The sequence below is a fragment of the Coptis chinensis genome, chromosome 1 (assembly GCF_015680905.1).
Source record: "Coptis chinensis isolate HL-2020 chromosome 1, ASM1568090v1, whole genome shotgun sequence".
NCBI classification, from domain to species: Eukaryota; Viridiplantae; Streptophyta; class Magnoliopsida; order Ranunculales; family Ranunculaceae; genus Coptis; species Coptis chinensis.
The window spans coordinates 27,983,387-28,000,859 of NC_141456.1; the positions used below are offsets into that span (position 1 = coordinate 27,983,387).

Below are 17,473 nucleotides of genomic sequence, written 5' to 3' on the forward strand. Positions count from 1 at the left end.
CGTTGCAAGACTCTGCGAAATTCAGTTGAATTGGGGTTTCGGTCGGGAACAATTTTTGCTATATTAGGATTTTCAAAGTAATCATGGTTAATAATAGGCTCAGAGTCTCTATAAACATAAGCGTTCAAATAGTTATGTCGTTCTTCCTCAACAATCATGCTATACAAAATAATGCACGCCGACATAACATCATGGAGCACATCTTTGTCCCACAAGCGAGCTTTGCCTCTAACAATTGCAAAACGAGATTGAAGACCCCAAATGCTCGTTTAACGTCTTTTCTTTAAGATTCTTGCATCAACGTAAAAAATTTATCTCTTCTTGATTTAGGATTCCTTTTCACCTACACTAGTGTAGACAACTGAGGATATATACCGTCAGCCAAGTAATAACCGACAATATAGTCCTTACCCATGAGAGAATAGTTTGTCGGAGGGGTTAAACCTAATGTTAGTTTGTGAAAAAGATTAGAGCGCCACAAAACATTAACATCATTATTAGTACCTGGTAAACCGAAGTAAGCATGCTATATCCACATGTCGAAAGAAGCAACTGCCTCGAGTACAAGAGTTGTTGATCCATGTTGTCTAGTATACTGTCCTGCCCATTCCACTGGACATGCTTGCCATGTCCAATGCATACAATCTAGACTACCAAGCATGCCAGGAAAACCTTTTAACTCAGCAACACGGAACAATCTGGTAACGTCTTCTTCATTTGGAGATCTCAGATATTGTGCACCAAATCTCTCCACCACATGTTTGCAAAACATTTTAACAAAGGAGAGTGTTGTTGACTGTGCAATACGAAAATATTGATCCATTGAATCAACTGGGCTTCCATTTGCTAGCATTTGCAACACACACATTATTTTTCCGCGTGACGACAAACCGGGTTTATTGGTTGCATCATATTTCTTCATCCAGAAATCACTATGTTCCTTAAGACCACTCCTAATCCTCGAGAATAGGTGGCTGCTCATTCTGTTGCGCTTCCGAAATAAAACTTCATCATATGTGATTGACACCGAAATAATCGGCCTTTAAGAAAGCATTTCCCGTTGCTCTATTACAGTTCCTATAAGCGCGTCCTGGGACAGACCCAATACAGAGAGTTGGTTGATTGGAGTTTTCAATGATATGAGCTACTGTAACAAGATTCATTTGAATTGCGAGTGCGATTCTTTGTCAACACTTCCCTGTTCATGCATGAAGTGTCTTTCAATCGCCATCTTCTCTCGGGAATCGAATCATAATCATTATCACTATCGAATTCATTTTGCTAGTAAATAAATTATGGAATAAAAATTGAAAATATTAAGAGTTGTGTGATAGAACAAATTGGTTTAATTTCTTACGGAGAGTTATGTTATATATGCTAGTGGAGGGCCAGGAGAGTACACATGCAGCATGCGTACTCTAGATAGATTCCATGCATTTCTTACACAATTCTTTATCTTGCACACACCCCAATAAATAGATTTCATGCATGCATGATTCATTTCAATCTTGCCCACAATTCTTTATCTTGCACACACCCCAATAATTTCTTACATAATTCATTACAATCTTGCCCACAACCCAATGACCCTAATCAATAACGTACAAACCACAAGAAAATAAAATCCAATAATTCAATCTGACCCTATAAAAAGACTGTCTTTTCCTCTCTCAAAGGCACATTCCCACAAACATCAGTAATATTTTATTTTTGTATTATCAATAATACTGTCTTCATCTCTCTCTCTTTCAGTAACAATGTCAAGCAGGGGATCATCATTTAGCGTTGATGAAGACCGCAAGATTATCACGCTAAGCATGGTTGGATAATTCAATTTAACCAATTACCGGAGCAAATCAATCAGGCAACATGTTGTGGGATAAAATTAAATAACAATTTGAGAATCAGAGGATGATACGGGGTTTTAGAGAGGCACGAACTATGAGAAGTGTTACATGTCGTTGGCAACTTATAAATAAAAGCGATTACTTTATTTAGGTGGATGTTTGAATCAAGGTGAGGATATGAACAGATCGAGGGAACTAACAAAATGGACATTGTAAGATATTTTATATATATATTATTTAGCTATAATATAATTGATTAAACTCAAACTATAACGAAAATGGCAACTTATATATATATATATATATATATATATATATATATATATATATATATAAATAAAAAAAAAAATATATATATATATATATGAGAGGCAATTTAACTATGAGAAGTGTTACATGTCGTTGGCAACTTATAAATAAAGCAGTTACTTTATTTCGTGGATGTTTGAATCAAGGTGAGGATATGAACAGATCAGGAACTAACAAAATGGACATTGTAAGATATTTTATATATATATTATTTAGCTATAATATAATTGATTAAACTCAAACTATAACGAAATGGCAACTTATATATATATATATATATATATATATATATATATATATATATATATATTATTTATCTAGAATATAATTGATTAAACTCAAACTAATATTTTTTTTTTCTTTTACAGATGGAGCAAGCAAGGAAGTTATATGTCACCAGGTCTTCAGATAATAAACCCTTCAAATTTGATCATGCATGGTTTATTTTGAAAGACTATGAAAAATGGGCGCGCCATTTAATTCCGACTACACCTAGTTTCTCTCAAACTAATTTTCATAACGGGTCTCCAGCTCAATTAAACGAACAAGATGGCATGGGGGGAACACCTGATTCTGAAATGCAAAGACCTGGTTCATCAAAAAGACCGGATTGTGGAAGAGACAAATCAAAACAAAAAAAAAAAATTGACAGTCAAAATGAAACTTCTCTCAAAGAATTAACACGACAATCTCAACGGGCGATGGAGGCCATTGAGGCAGCAACTGACCGTGGGAAAAAAATCTATGAAAGTGAAGCGTACTCTAATCCTTCAAGGATTAAACTTGTAGGAAAAAAAAAAAAGAATTCCATGAGACATTGGCATGGGAAAGGGAGATCATGAACACAAATACATCGACTATGACACCTTAAGAAAAAGAATGGTACAAAAACGCAAAGAAACAAAATTTGAAAGATCAAACTCTTCGCAATGCACGGACTCCTTCAAGAAATTTGCACTTTGAAGAATATGGAGAAAGCAATTGATTAATTTGATTAAGAATTTTAAATGTTTCGTACGTATTTGATGCATTTTTAATGTATTTTTTTTTTAATTTGTTGTTTTTTTTTTAATTTTCAATAAATGTTTTATTTAAATAATTAATTAAGTTGTTGCAAATCGGAATAAATTTAATCTTAAAATTGAAATTATAACAAAGAAATACAACTAAAGCAAAAAAAATTAAAAGGGTAGGATATAATGGTAATTGCATAAATTAAGTTATTAAAAAAACAAAAAAAATAGATAATTGAATTCTAACCGCTACTGGGAGTGGCGGGTGGAAATATTAATTGAATTCTAACCGCCACTGACTATGGCGTGTAGAGTTATTTCAAAATTACATCAAATTTCTAACCGCCACTGGCTATGGCGTATAGAGCATACGCTATAGCGTTAAAAGTGACTGCATAAATAGAGAAATTTATAACGATAGCGTTGGCGGTATAACGTTTTAACGTACCATTGGATCACATTTTAAGCGAAATTTAGTGTTTTGCCACACCATTGGACTTAGCATAAGAACCTTAAAACTGGTTTTTCTTCATAGCCAAACCGCCTTAGCAACTATCCAAGACAACCCTAATAGCAAATCAACCATAATGGCTCATGGCCAGCTTCAACACATGCCATAGGACAGACACTTGGCAGATTTGGCATTAGGCACATGCCAACGCACTTCAACATTACCAAAAAAAAAATGTAATTCAATGTAGTATTAGGGCGAACCAATGCACCTTGGTCAAGTGAATCTAGTCCGATTTTTTTGTCAAGTGAATCTAGTCCGATTTTTTTGTCAAGTGAATCTAGTCCGATTTTTTTTGATATATTGTCAACATGTATGTGTGAAATTAGTGGTCCAATATATCGTTCTCAGCAAATTGAAAATAGCAGGAATTTTTGACATCTTACTAATAGTTTGGAATATATCACAATATCACGAAATATTACGAAAAGCAGGACACGTAATGCGAAATCAAATTCAAAAAAATCATTGAAATATGAGCGGGATAAAATGAAGTCAGTGTGTTCAGCTTGCTCGCCACTATTGTAGAGCAAAAAGTTCAATCAAAATTTGTAGAAATAAGAAAAACGAGAAAGAGGAGAAAGAAAACTAAATTTGAGATCTATCATCAGCATTCGTGAGTTTTCTAACTGTATCAGCTAAATTCATTACCATCAGGATGACACGTCTCATATACCGAGGTAACTTAAGGTACAAGGGAGAGAGAGAGCATATGATCTAGTCCGCGAAGCATTGAAGTGACGTGGACTCCAGAGAGGCATAGTAGCAAGGAGTCAGGAGTACGGTATCCAGTCCGCGATATCTAAGGCGATAGGTGGACGGTTAGCAATCATGGGAGAAGGTGGTGGAGATCATGGAACCAGAGAGCAGTTAGCGGTTAGAGGAGGTATAAATAAGAAAAATAAGAAAGAGAGGAAGAAAAGAAAAGAGAGAGAGAGAGAGAGAGAGAGAGAGGTTGTAAAATCAAAGAATACATTTTGATCTTAGAGGTGGAAAATTTTGATAATATATTTGGCGCCGTCTGTGGGGACCGAGAGGCCTACAATCTAGTGATAAGAAGAGAGGGTGATAATATGGCAACGATAGCTAAGAAAGTAAGAAGGAGACCAAAAAAGGTGAGAGAAGAAAGCAGTGATGAAGAGACTCTAAGTGTGGGGATGGAAGAAACACAAGAGAAAGTTCAAGATGCGGCAGCAGAAGCAACCAGACTCCTACAGGAAGAGATAGTGAGACTAAAGGATGAGAACGATGGTCTTAGAAGAGAAAGAGAAACTACACAGAGACAGGAAGGGACAGGAGAGCCAGAGAATAGCAAGGTGGGAGGGCAGTATGAGGAAGTGTCTCATGGACCAAGAGGCGATCTAGAGGGAGGCATCACGCTAGAGATGGTCCAAGAAGGAGAACCAAGGGGCAGCGAATAAGGTGGTGGCAGAACTTAATCAGAATCCGCTAGCAGATTCTATTTGGAACTCTGAGGTACCTAAGAGGTTCTCGCAGCCAAGGTTCGAGAGATATGACGGGAAGGGTGATCCTGCAAACCACTTGCACCATTTCATGCAGCAGATGCCACTGTGGCAAGAGAATAAATATGACGGACTCCATTGCATGATGTTTCCCGCCAGCCTGAAAGGGGGGGCTTCGGATTGGTATTACCGATTGACATCACGAAGTATAAGTAAGTTCGAGGAGTTGGAACATGCTTTCATGGACCATTTCATTCATCAGAAACGGAGGGTAGTTGATATCGCGGACCTCTTTAACGTCAAACAGAAATCCACCGAGACTCTTAGGGAATTTTTGTATAGATTCAAGGAGGAGACGTTGAGGGTGGAGAATTTAGATGAGCACACCTCGGTCATAGCATTCCAACATGGGTTGAAACAAGGAACTAGAGTCCACGAATCAGTATCCAAAATCGAAGTCACTACGTTACATGTGTTGTATCCGAAGGTCGAGAAGTACATACATTATGAGGATATATTGCAGAGGAATACCAAGTAACCCAGGAAGGCAGAGAAATCAGTGCAGAGTGTAGGACAGGACGACCGAAAGGACAGAGGCAAAGATGCGACAAGAGAAGGGGGGTCTTATAGGGAAGAAACACACAAAGCCGAGAGAGGCAAAGACCAAGGTAGGAGGGACGTTCACGAAAGAAAACCATACCGTGACATAGAGTCAACTCCTTTTAATAAACCCTTGGAGGAAATCTTGCCGCTAATAAAAGGGATGCAGTATTATGAAGGTCCGAGAAATGTGCCTAGAGAATTGGAGGGGAAGTCGTTTTGCGCCTACCACCGAATCAGAAACCACAAAACCAATGAGTGTTTCACGCTACAATGGCTGGTAGAGAGAATGATAGAAAAGGGGTTGCTGAGGGAGTTTGTCAAAGAGGTACATCCAATCGAAGGAGCACCGACAATGGCTAGGATTCTAGGAACAATCAATGTCATATTTAGTGGAGAAATAGTGGGGAGGAATGTTCACTAGGACAAAGTAAGGAGGACGACCAGCGTACAACAGATAAATGAAGTTTCGAGTATGCCGCGACCAGATCAAGACAGCGGAAAAGGCACAAGCTATGGCAGAATTCCCCCCGAGGACCCTACTTGGGGGGAAGAAATGATTATGGAATAGGAGGGCGACACCAGTCACGACCCTTGGGATATGAGGAACGGATGGAGGGTTTTCCGCGGATGGGTCCGCTAACCGACCACGAGGAATGGAATTGGGGTGGTATTGGTTACACTAGAAAATAATCGTCTAGAATTGTCAATGAAGTTGGGGTTCGCAGCTTCGAATAATAAGTCAGAGTACGAAGCGGTGATAGCAGGGTTGGAGTTGGCCACTGATCTGGGAGTAAGTGAATTGATGGTGTATTCAGATTCCAACTTAGTAATATGTCAGATGAACGGAGAATTCGCAGCCCGATGCCTTAGGATGGCGAGATATCTAGAGGTATTACAGAGAAAAGCTAACAAGTTTGCTAAAATCAAATTCGCTCATCTGAGCTGTGGTGATAATAGACACGCTGACGCATTAACATATGTTGCGGCGGTCCTTCCTGGAACCGAAGGCAGATCCACCGAGATCAAAGTGTTGAGCAAGCCAAGTACCTCTGAGAATGAAGGGGTTTGGGAAGTCACTGAGGAAGAACTAGGGTGGATGGAGCCCATAAAGAGTTTCCTTTCAAGGTTGGAGATCAAGGACAAACGAGAAAGGAAGAGAATGGAACAGGTGTCCCAAAAATATACCTTAATAGAAGGGGACATGTATAGGTGAAACATCAGCGGACCAATGTTGAAATGTTTGAGGCCTCGGCAAGCGGAAGAGGTCTTGGGGGAGATTCATGAGGGTGATTGTGGGAGCCATTCAGCAGGTAGAACTACTGCGCACCGTTTGTTATCACAAGGGTATTTTTGGCCACACATGAAGAGAGACGCAACCGAATATGCCAAGAGGTGTGAGAAGTGTCAAAGATTCTCACAGCTAATACATGCTCCTGTGGAGTCCTTGCATAAAGTGTTTAACCCTTGGCCGTTCGCCATGTGGGCGCTAGACATTGTCGGCCCACTACCCATGGCCAGTGGCAAACGACGGTTCATGTTGGCCGCAACTGACTATTTTACTAAATGGGTAGAGGGTGTGGCACTGCAGCAAGTTAAGGAGCAGGAACAAGTCAAGAAGTTCCTATGGGAGAATATAATTTGCAGATTTGGGCTGCCGCATACCATAATCGTGGATAATGGGACTCAATTTACAAGGGGTAAGGTGCGAGATTTCCTCCAAGCGTTCAAGGTGAAGCAAGGATTCTCAGCCCCTTACAATCTAGAGGGGAATGGTCAGGTAAAGTCGCCGAACAAAACTATAATGGATAATTTGAAGAAAAAGCTGGAGGATAGAAAGGGGACTTGGGCAAGTTGAACCAGGTACTATGGGCATACGAGACCACGCCGCGGACATCCACTAGAGAGTCGCCATTTGCCATGGCATATGGAGGCAGTGATTCCCGTGGAGATGGTGGAGGCCACGACCAGAACAAGGGCAGTGGAAGAGGGAGTCAATGAGACTGTATTAGCCGCGAAGTTGAACCTTACGGAGGAACGGAGAGACATGGCACGCATCAGACTAGAAGAATATCACAAGAGATTGCAGAGGCAATATGACAAGAGGGTAAAGCCACGTCAGTTTAAGGTTGAGGACCGCATTCTGAGGCGAGTGACCCCGGCTACCAGAAAGGAAAACGATGGAAAACTGTGGCCCAACTGGGAGGGGCCCTATACTGTGGTTGAAAAGGGGAGCGCCGGAACCTATCGATTGCAGAACCTGAAGGGAGAAGACATCGTGAGGCCATGAAACATCAGAATGTCGAAGAAGTTCCATGAGTGATGTGTTGTACAGTTTTTTAATTAAAGAAACCTCCAGAGGTTGTTATTCGAGTGTATGGTGATATTTTGTGTTACATATTTTATCAACGAATAGAATGCAGCTTGGACCAAACGATATATTACATTATGTGCCGCAAATTATTGTCGAAATTGATTCAGGACGTAAGTTCCAACTCTGGGGCAAAATGAGCTGCCCCCATGATAAGAGCCCAAAACTGTAGTTTTAACCCTGTAACAGACATACCTTTAGACCAATTATGTGAGTAATAATTAAGAGTTAACACTGATTACGTGTTTTTATGTATTTCAGGCTTCAAAGTCCATTATGTGCGAAATGTGCCACTTTAGCGAGATAAAGAAGCAGAGGTCGGTTACTAAGGAGTTCCGTGATTAAAGGCCAAGTTTCTAGAAGACAAAGCCTTTCCAAAAGCCCGGTCAAAAGCTGAAAAGTCGACGTGGGCAGAAACAGCACACAAAGTCAGCAGAACTTCCGAAGGCCATATCTTTGGACTCAGACTTCGGAATGGAGCCTACCTTATGTCAAAACGACCGGCTCGGAAAGAGCTTTCCAATGGTCTAAGCCTTGATCCAATCAGAGGAGCAGAAGTGGATGAAAGTCTATTGAAGCCAACTGCAGCTGAAGAGGCCTTTTTGGACTGAAAGAATTGGGTTTTGGGCCTGATTCTCTGGCCCAAAACATGGCTCCAAGCCCATGCACGATTTTTGGATCTGAATGTATAAAAACAAAAACTTAGCTCTTTGTTATTGGTAGATCTTTTAGTAAAGAATAGTAGATTTTTAGGTTAGAAAATAAAGGTAGCTTAGAATAGAAAGTAGTCATTAAAATAGCTTCTAGATCTAGTTTTTCATGTAGATTAATTAAGTTTAGTTCCATTTCAATTATTGTATTAGATTAAACCTTTGAATCTTGTTCTTCATTTTGATTAGATCAATAAAGTAGTATTTTTATCAATTTCGATTTTGTCATTTCCATTTCTAGATCTAATTTCAATTCCTGTCCTTATTTCAATTGAGTCATTAAATTAGATTTCATTATTGTTTAATTAAGTAAATTTCAATTCTTTATATCATGTTTAGTTTAAATGTAATCGGTAATGATTGCATAATGATTCTCGGCTAAACCTCCATTAGAGGGGGTTGAGAAGCCTTGATGAAAGCTTGATTCCGAATATCGTAGATTCGTCGTAATTTCCTTTCCACTCTAGAAACGATTAGTTCACCATGAGAATGGGTTTAATCGTTCACATGCTAGTTATGAATTGGTAGGAATGCCATGTGTAATTAGGGATTAGGAAGAACCAATTGTTGTGCTTCGATTCAATTCGATTACTGACGATTAAATGGTTAATAGGATTAAGTCGAGTTAAGGTGGAATCAATCCCCTCTAACTCCTTATCATCGAATCAACGTAGCATTCCCTTAGTTATTCCCATCGTCGACTAGTTGCATTTAGGTGGGTAGTTGCATCGTAGTCTAGTTGCCTTTTTAAGTAAATCTCTCATTAGACTTTAAGTTTAAGAGTACTTACACTTGAGAACATAGCATCGCGGAAGGACTAAGAGTGGAACGAATCACTTTACTCCACTATATCTCATAGACTTGAGAGTAGAATCTTTGATAATATAGGCATTTAAGATTAAGTTTAGTTTTACTTGCGTTTAGAGTTCATCGCTTTATTTCGTAGGTAAGACTATTCATTTTATGTTTTATCAAATGGCGCCGCTGCCATCTTAGTTTCACTTTCGTATTGTTTTCGTAGTGTTAGTACTGTTCTTAAAGTCCCATTTCACCCACCCACCCTTGTTTGATTCATACCGTGGTTGTCACTTCGTGAGTTGAAAAATTCGGGTAAAATTACAATCGGCTGGCGCTGGCATCTTCTTTCCTGAGCGGCGACCATCTAACTCATCGGACCTCGAGCGACCCCGCCCCATGTGGAGCGACCACCATACTTCAACTCGGAATTCTAAAATACAATCGAAGCCCGATCACAGCTTCTTTGCAGCGCGACGGCGCCAACAAAAAATTTTTCGTTTCGGCGGTTTTGATTCGAACTTTGATCTTTCATATTTTTCGATTGTTCTAACCGCTATATACACCTAACAAAGCGTAAACAAGACGCTATTCATAAAGCCAAGCAAGGACGGGCCTCGGGTATTCCTTTCTTCCACACCTCGCATCTCTGTTAGAGGGTTTATACTAGTATATCGAAAATGTTTGGAGTGTTGATGTGTTTAGCTAAGTTTGGTTTTAGCCTTGTATGAGATTAAGGTATGGCGAACAAAAAAACACCGAACGTAATTACATAACAACGTCAACAAACAAGTCTATCTAGTATACCACCCACTACACCTCTAGCTACTATTTCACACACATCACGACACAATGCCCGACGAAGAAGAGGCCTCTCTCGACTTCTACAAAGCCTTGGCGATATAGCCCCAAATCTTGCATCGTTCTAGCGGACCCGGTGAAGTTTCGAATCCCCAAATATTTTAATTTGTTACCCGTTTTCATGGATTAGACCATGAAAAACCTTATCGGCATTATCGTAGGGATTGAACAAGTCCTAACAACATTCCACCATCCTACGGTTGGTGCGGAACAAATTAAATTAAGGGTATTCCCTTTCACCTTAGCCGATAAAGGCGCGTCTTGGTTAACTGCCCAAACGCCTAATTTACGTGGACTCGTGGGCTAAACTTGTTCAAATGTTTTATGGAACATTTTACCCACCCCTAAAAAGACGGATGAGATGCTTTCCAAGATTCATTTCTTTTCGACAAAATCCTCATGAAACATTTTCAGAGGTTTGGAATCGTTTCACCGATCTCCTTATAGAGTGTCCACATCATAACTTAGCGAAAACCGTTAGTTAGTTCGTGCCTTTTCAAAGGACTTCTACACCACCATAAAGAAGTCCTTGACATAATGAATGGGGGTAGTTTCTTAAGCAAAGGAGCTTGGGAGGCTTATAAATTTTTAGAGGACCAAACTAAAGCGAAATAACAACCTGGGGAGTAGTGGCGATTACTCCCCAGCTCGCTAGTTCTTCTTCAACAGCGATTAAGGCTACCAAGTATGTTTGAGGTTAAATCAGATCCCCGAGCTTAAAACTCTAATTGAATCCCTCACAAAAGGTAGAGGCCATTTACGTACAACAAAAGCCAATCCCCGTCATGAATGTAAATTCAAATCCATGTAGTTTCATTTGGAGCCCTAAGCATCCCGACTCACACCGTGTCCTATAGCCTATGAACATGCTTGTTCCATTAATAGTGAACCTAACCCCGGAGACAAAATCCCAACTTCGGTTGGAGAAATAACCAAAATGTCACACCCCCAAGGGGTACAATAATCAATATGTTAGGCTACGCATGGCTTTAACCAATCCCCACTACTACGACAAGGATGTGGTCGGGGATAATTTTAATAATTATAACAACCAAAAAGCAAAACTCGACAAGGTCAAGGTAATTATAATAATTATAATGCTAATAGAGGTATCGTTCCGTAAATAATAACTATCAAAATCCACCCATAAATAATTCCGTGAAATAGTTCCAATCCACCACCTGTGACTACTACACCCACACAACCGGATCGTCTTGACACCTTCATACAAGTGAGCCAAAAAACTTTTCCAAACCATGGCTCAATCTAACCAACGGCTTCTACAATCCGTTAATAATTTAACCAAACAGGTTAGCTCAAGATAAAGCCCAACCCAAAGGTGTGTTTCCGTAACGAAATACCTAATCCTAAAACAACAAATACAGCCTTTGAGGTAACCGATAATACTAGTAATGAGTATGAAAATATAGGTGAGCTAAAGGCCATCACCACCCTCCGTTCTGGCAGAATGGTTGATAACAAAGTAACTATGCCTATAGTTACCCCACCAGTAGCCCCTACACCTGCTATATTACTAGATACCGAAATAGAAACTGAAGAGCCTACCACTGTAGAGGTACCAGTTCCAACACAACCTAAGAAACAGGAAGCCACGGTTAAACACCCAGGTAATACCATTGCTAAATATAGACAGAAACCACCGTTTCCACAAAAATTAGCCATGTTAACTAGGGATACAAATTACGAGGAGATTAGGGATGTTTTCAAGAATCTAACTATAAACCTTTCCTTCCTCGAAGCTATAAAAAAGCTACCACACCATGCTAAGTTTCTTAAGAAATTGTGTACTACTAGGCGTAAGACCAATATACCAAAAGACGCTTTTAACGAATAATTCCCAACTCTATCGAACATAATGGAATTGTTAAGCATAAGGACCACAGTCGATCCTCTTCTGATCTGATGCACCTTAGGAGATTCTTATCTGACGACCCGTTATTAGACTTGGGGGCTAGTGTCAACTTACTCCCATTTTATTTGTATAGACAAATAGGTCTAGGCGATATGCAACCCACTAGAATGGCGTTGCAATTAGCGATCGGTCTATTAAGTATCCTAAGGGTGTCGTCGAAAATGTTACGTAAAAATTCAGGATTTTTTACTATTCGGTGATTTTGTCATCCTCGACCGCGGAAGTCGATTAACGACTCTGTCCCGATCATTTTAGGGCTGACCTTTTACGGCAACCGCCAATACGGCTCATTAATTGCCGCGATGGTTCAATGTCCATGTCTTTTGGCCATCTTGTCATTGAAGTCAATGTTTTAAAACAAAGACCGCGTTACCCGATTATTCGCATGGATGGAGAGGTTAGCATGATCGAGGCGTTGCTGCTCGAGATTATTTCAACAACACGTTCCCTGATAATCATATGCCCAAATTTCTTTCCTTTGGAAGATCAGACTCCAATATTTCCATCCCTACACTAGTCGATACACATATTACGGATGAGGAGGTGATAGATGACTTTCTCAAAGATATAGATGACTATCATAGTAACGAGGATATGACCAATCTAGATGAGCAATTCGATGAGTTTCTTCGAGCAGGTGATGAATCACCCTATCAAGAACTACTTTGCACAACATCCACCTCGATTCCCCTCCTTCCACCCTTTCAAAGGAATCCCGAGTTTGCACTCGATCCTGTTGTTTCTTCTGTGCTTAATAATTTTTTAAATTCACCTAATAAACAAATACTACAGAAGGACAAACCATTTGACACCTTCATTTTCAGAATTGAGACAGTACCTACACACAATGAATGAGTTTTGTGCTAAAACCACATCCTCATTGTTTACAGGTACGTCTTTTCTACAACTTATCCCTATCCACCATATTCTCCACAACCATTCACTTTTCCACACTTATTTACTAGAACACCCACTCATTCAAAAATGAAAAATAAGGTGCATGATAGGTTACATAATAGGGTTATCCGATTTCGTTTTCATTTCACTAGGTTGAGTCATGGGAAATCTTGGTGTTTGATTGTGTTTGGATATGTTTTCTGAGATATTTATTTATGGAATGATCCACAACTATTTCGGTTGTTGATATATGATAAACTGCATGTTCATACATATGTTTAGACAAGTCTCGAGTATCTGACTATAAACGACTCAACTTTTGTGTTTGGTGCATTTCCTTTCATTTCTATATATTGGTGAGTGCACCATTAAGGTAACCGGGCCCTCCTTATGGAGTGTGTGGTATGAAATCTTGGATCCTAAGTCCACGTTTAAACATAATTCACGTTTTCCACTCTTGCATGTTTTCTCGGATTTTTTTGAGTCATGTTTCTCTATGGGGTGAATTATGTCTTTATTGTTTATTGTTTTTATTTTTAAAATTAAAAAATATATATATATATTAAAGAATAAGCATAGTAACCTAGGAAGTCTCGAATCTGACTTTAAAAGACCCACTGCTAAAAACAAATTTTCTAAGCCGTTGTAAAAATTTGTTTGGGGGAATGAAGTGTTAAATGTTAATCGATCCTAAAATGTTTTATGCCCCATTAGAGTTGCTTAGGCGTTTTATTGTATTACGATTCGGGTTGACATAATCCAGGAATTTGGATTTCAATTGTTCGCATAACGTAAGTCATGCACGCACTTTGAGGCGTTTTCCACTATCTTATATGTCATCCACGGTCGGAATGGAGTGTTTTATGGATCATTGGATTGGAAATTCTCTCCTGATCATTTCCATATCTCATTCGCAAAAATCGGATCGGTAACGAAGCGGCAATTTTGATTTGAAGTTTCGCGAAAAATCGAAAAAATCACAAATTTCGATTTTGGGCTTGGGCCCAACCAGCCCACCGACAGTAGCGACCAGCGCCTTACCTTTAGCAAAGACTCGCGATCTTCTTCTCCATTCCGCCATTAACGCCAAGCTCCAAAACCTAAAAAACAAAATCAAAATAAAAAGAAAACGAGAATTAACCCAGCTTCAAAATCAAATCCCAACCCAAATCGACTCCAAACACCACCGACCACCACTCCCACCGATTTACATCACTAAAAACCACTGAAAATTCAAAATTTTGGTGCTGCCGCGCCACCACTCCACCACCACCACTGTTGCTTCAACCGGTCGATTAAAATCCCACCACTACATTACATTTAAACCCCCACTACATTCCAAACTTCCAATGGCTCAACAACGCCGAATTTTGCCGGAGCAAGCTTTTACCGCCGACTACTTCGCACAGTTTTACGGTGACGAGATGATCACTCGAGACTGGAGTAGCTTGTGGTACTCGACTGAAGCCTATTACCACGAGGACTTAGTCCGGACGGTTCTACGATCTGAGGGAGTTGGAAGGGACTAGGATTTTTGTAGTTGTGGCGAAGAAGAAGGAAGGAAGTGACGACGGGTTGTTGGTGAGATTCTAGGCATTCCGCCTAGAATCCATCTGAATGTCACCCTGCGAGTCCCATAATGGGGTAGAGCCATTGATGCGAGAGGCGATTATTGGAGGGGACTACAATGCAAGATCGCGTGTGTTCGACAGGCTTCCCTTAGGACCAACCCGGTGGCTCTGACCCGGTGGATTGGTCAGAACATCCAGGGGAAGGGGAAGGTCAACGATATCGGCCTGAACTGCCTCCATATCTTATGGATACTCCAGGAGTGGAAGTATGACTTCTGCATCTTAGAGTTTTTACTGAGCATGATTAGGGGAGTAGGGAGGTCTATTGCCCCTCTCCCTGTGTTGATAACAAAGATCATGCTCAAGTTGAGAGCGACTCGAGCGATCGATCGGACATACATCACTCTCCACCGTAACCCTCGCATCTATAAGGAGTGTGTCCAACGGGTTTGGAGATTGGCTGGATAGAGAAGAAGAAGAAGATGATGGAGGAGCTGAGAATGCCGAGGAGGCTGGGGACATCGGGATGCCTCCCGGGATGAGGAGGACTTGACCTGTTTTTGACGCGGATGCCTTAGAGAGGTGCCGGCCGGATCACGAACGCATGGGCTGTGATCCATCGAGGCATCGCGTTAAACTAACACTATCTGTGAAGACCTCCGGGACTCGACAGACAATGATGCATCCTGACTTCGAGCTCCGCATACCCGAGAGAGGATGAGAGGTGGGAACAGATGAGCGGGCGAGCTAAAAGCTCGGCGCCCGATTCGGGATGAGATCGACCGCGATTCCCACCTCACGGGGACTCTCCTTCCGAGGACACACCATCCGAACACGGCGTCATCGCCCGAAGGACCAATGGTCTTTGGCTCTTCGAGAGCTTCGGGAGCGATCTCGGGAGCATGTTCCCTCCGCCACCGATTCGGAGTAGCTAGGGATAGTATAGTTTGATGTTTGATGTTTTATTTGTAATTTCATTATTGTTATTTATTTTAATGCAAGTTTATTTCTGTAATTTGAATTTTGTAGTGTAATGTACTCGAATGAAAATTTTAATATAAGGGTTATTTTCAGTATCGTGGTTGTTTCATATTGATCCCACCTTCCCAACTTGTTTGGGGGTGGTTTTATCAATTCAAGCATTATTTTTATAACCCTCGTGTTAGAATTTATTCGCGAGTCAAGGTGAAAATATGGCCGTTTAGGCATATCTATGATTGAGTATCATTGTAGGATGAAATCTAGATTAAATAGGTACATTCTATTATAAAATCAACCTAAAAGATCTTGGGTTTGAATTAGAATCAAGGATATGAGTTGTTTCCGTTTTCGGGTTTGGAAATTTTAGGATTTCCTAGGGAAGCCCGTAATTAGTTTTGGCAACTTCGATCCATTTTAGCAACTTTAAACCTATATAAACTTGATACAATCTATCCTCACAACTCACACTACACCTAAACTCTATCACTCACCTTTCACTCCTGTGATTCCCTCGTTTTGGCTCATTTTCCGAGTTTCTGCAACTCCGAAAGCTTTTCAGCCCTATAGGAGCGCGCTTTCGCTCTGTATATTTTTTCTTAGTTTTGTCGAGCCGCTTCGGCGCCAAGCGTAGCGACCAGCTCAAACACTGGAAATTTCAATTTCTTGAGGCCAGCTCACACGCCTATCGAGGCTCGCTCATACGACTTCCGTGGACCAGAAAATTTCCGGTTTTTCCCGCGTAGTATCCGGATCATTAGCAGCTATTCCAAAGCATAATTTTGAGATGACATCTCCAACATTGATACCGAAACAGTCTTTGAAGATTTGTTCCAAAGCACTACTTATGGTGCTTGGTTTTGTAAACGATCACATTAAGTTGGGTCGGAGCCGCTATGGTAAGACCGGATCCACTTTATTCTCCAACACTAGCATCTTATTTTTACGATAACTGCATTTTCTTTGAAAGACCGGATGGAGAACAAGTGTTCTCCATCAACATTGATAATGAACCAATGGAAATTACCGGGTTCTTGCTAGCATTTGTTCTTGGACTTGCTATGCCGCTGAAATACAAGACCCATGGTGCTATTAGATTACGATAATATGTATGTCTATACTTACGAGTTTTGCATGAGTTCATTATGGCGGGCATTTTCTGTATTGAGGACCAAGGGGAATATAACGTCGCCTTTGGTAGCGTCCATGAACATAGGAACCTGTTATGTTTTGGATCATGCTAAACATTTTAGGGGAATGGCGTTTTTCTTACGTGAATGATGCCACTTGCGGCGTCTTCCTTGCTTTAGCCACGGGGACGTATGTGTCATGACCTTCCCGAACCTTGATGTCTAGTTTAGCTTTCGATCCCATAGCATGAGGCATAAGTACCTTCTTATGCCCGTTCTAGTTTCTCGTATTATGCTATGTTTCTTTCTCGCTTTTTGTACACGTTTCCGCGGATTGGATTAAGGTCGACATTAATCATGCGACCCACCAATAGTATTATTCGATCTTTCCGTGAAATGACTTGGCAAAGGGTGGAGGATACAACCTCATCCGGTTTGCACCCTACACCCGTCCGGACCAAGTGGCTCTTAATAGGTTAGCAAT

General features: G+C 40.5%; 2 protein-coding genes across 2 annotated transcripts; one reads left to right on the plus strand and one right to left on the minus strand.

Moving 5' to 3' along the window:
- Positions 1-526: 526 nt before the first annotated feature.
- LOC147523278 (uncharacterized) lies at positions 527-868 on the minus strand. The gene has a single exon (XM_086570243.1). It carries the CDS (start codon positions 866-868, stop codon positions 527-529), a length of 342 nt encoding a protein of 113 aa, XP_086426369.1.
- Positions 869-6,452: 5,584 nt separating this feature from the next.
- On the plus strand, positions 6,453-6,959 carry LOC147523279 (uncharacterized). The gene has a single exon (XM_086570248.1). It carries the CDS (start codon positions 6,453-6,455, stop codon positions 6,957-6,959), a length of 507 nt encoding a protein of 168 aa, XP_086426374.1.
- The last annotated feature ends 10,514 nt before the right edge of the window (positions 6,960-17,473 follow it).

Excerpts from the sequence above, each read along its gene's own strand:
- LOC147523279 (XM_086570248.1), top strand. The coding sequence starts at position 6,453 with ATGAAGTTGGGGTTCGCAGCTTCGAATAATAAGTCAGAGTACGAAGCG.
- LOC147523278 (XM_086570243.1), bottom strand. The coding sequence starts at position 868 with ATGTGTGTGTTGCAAATGCTAGCAAATGGAAGCCCAGTTGATTCAATG.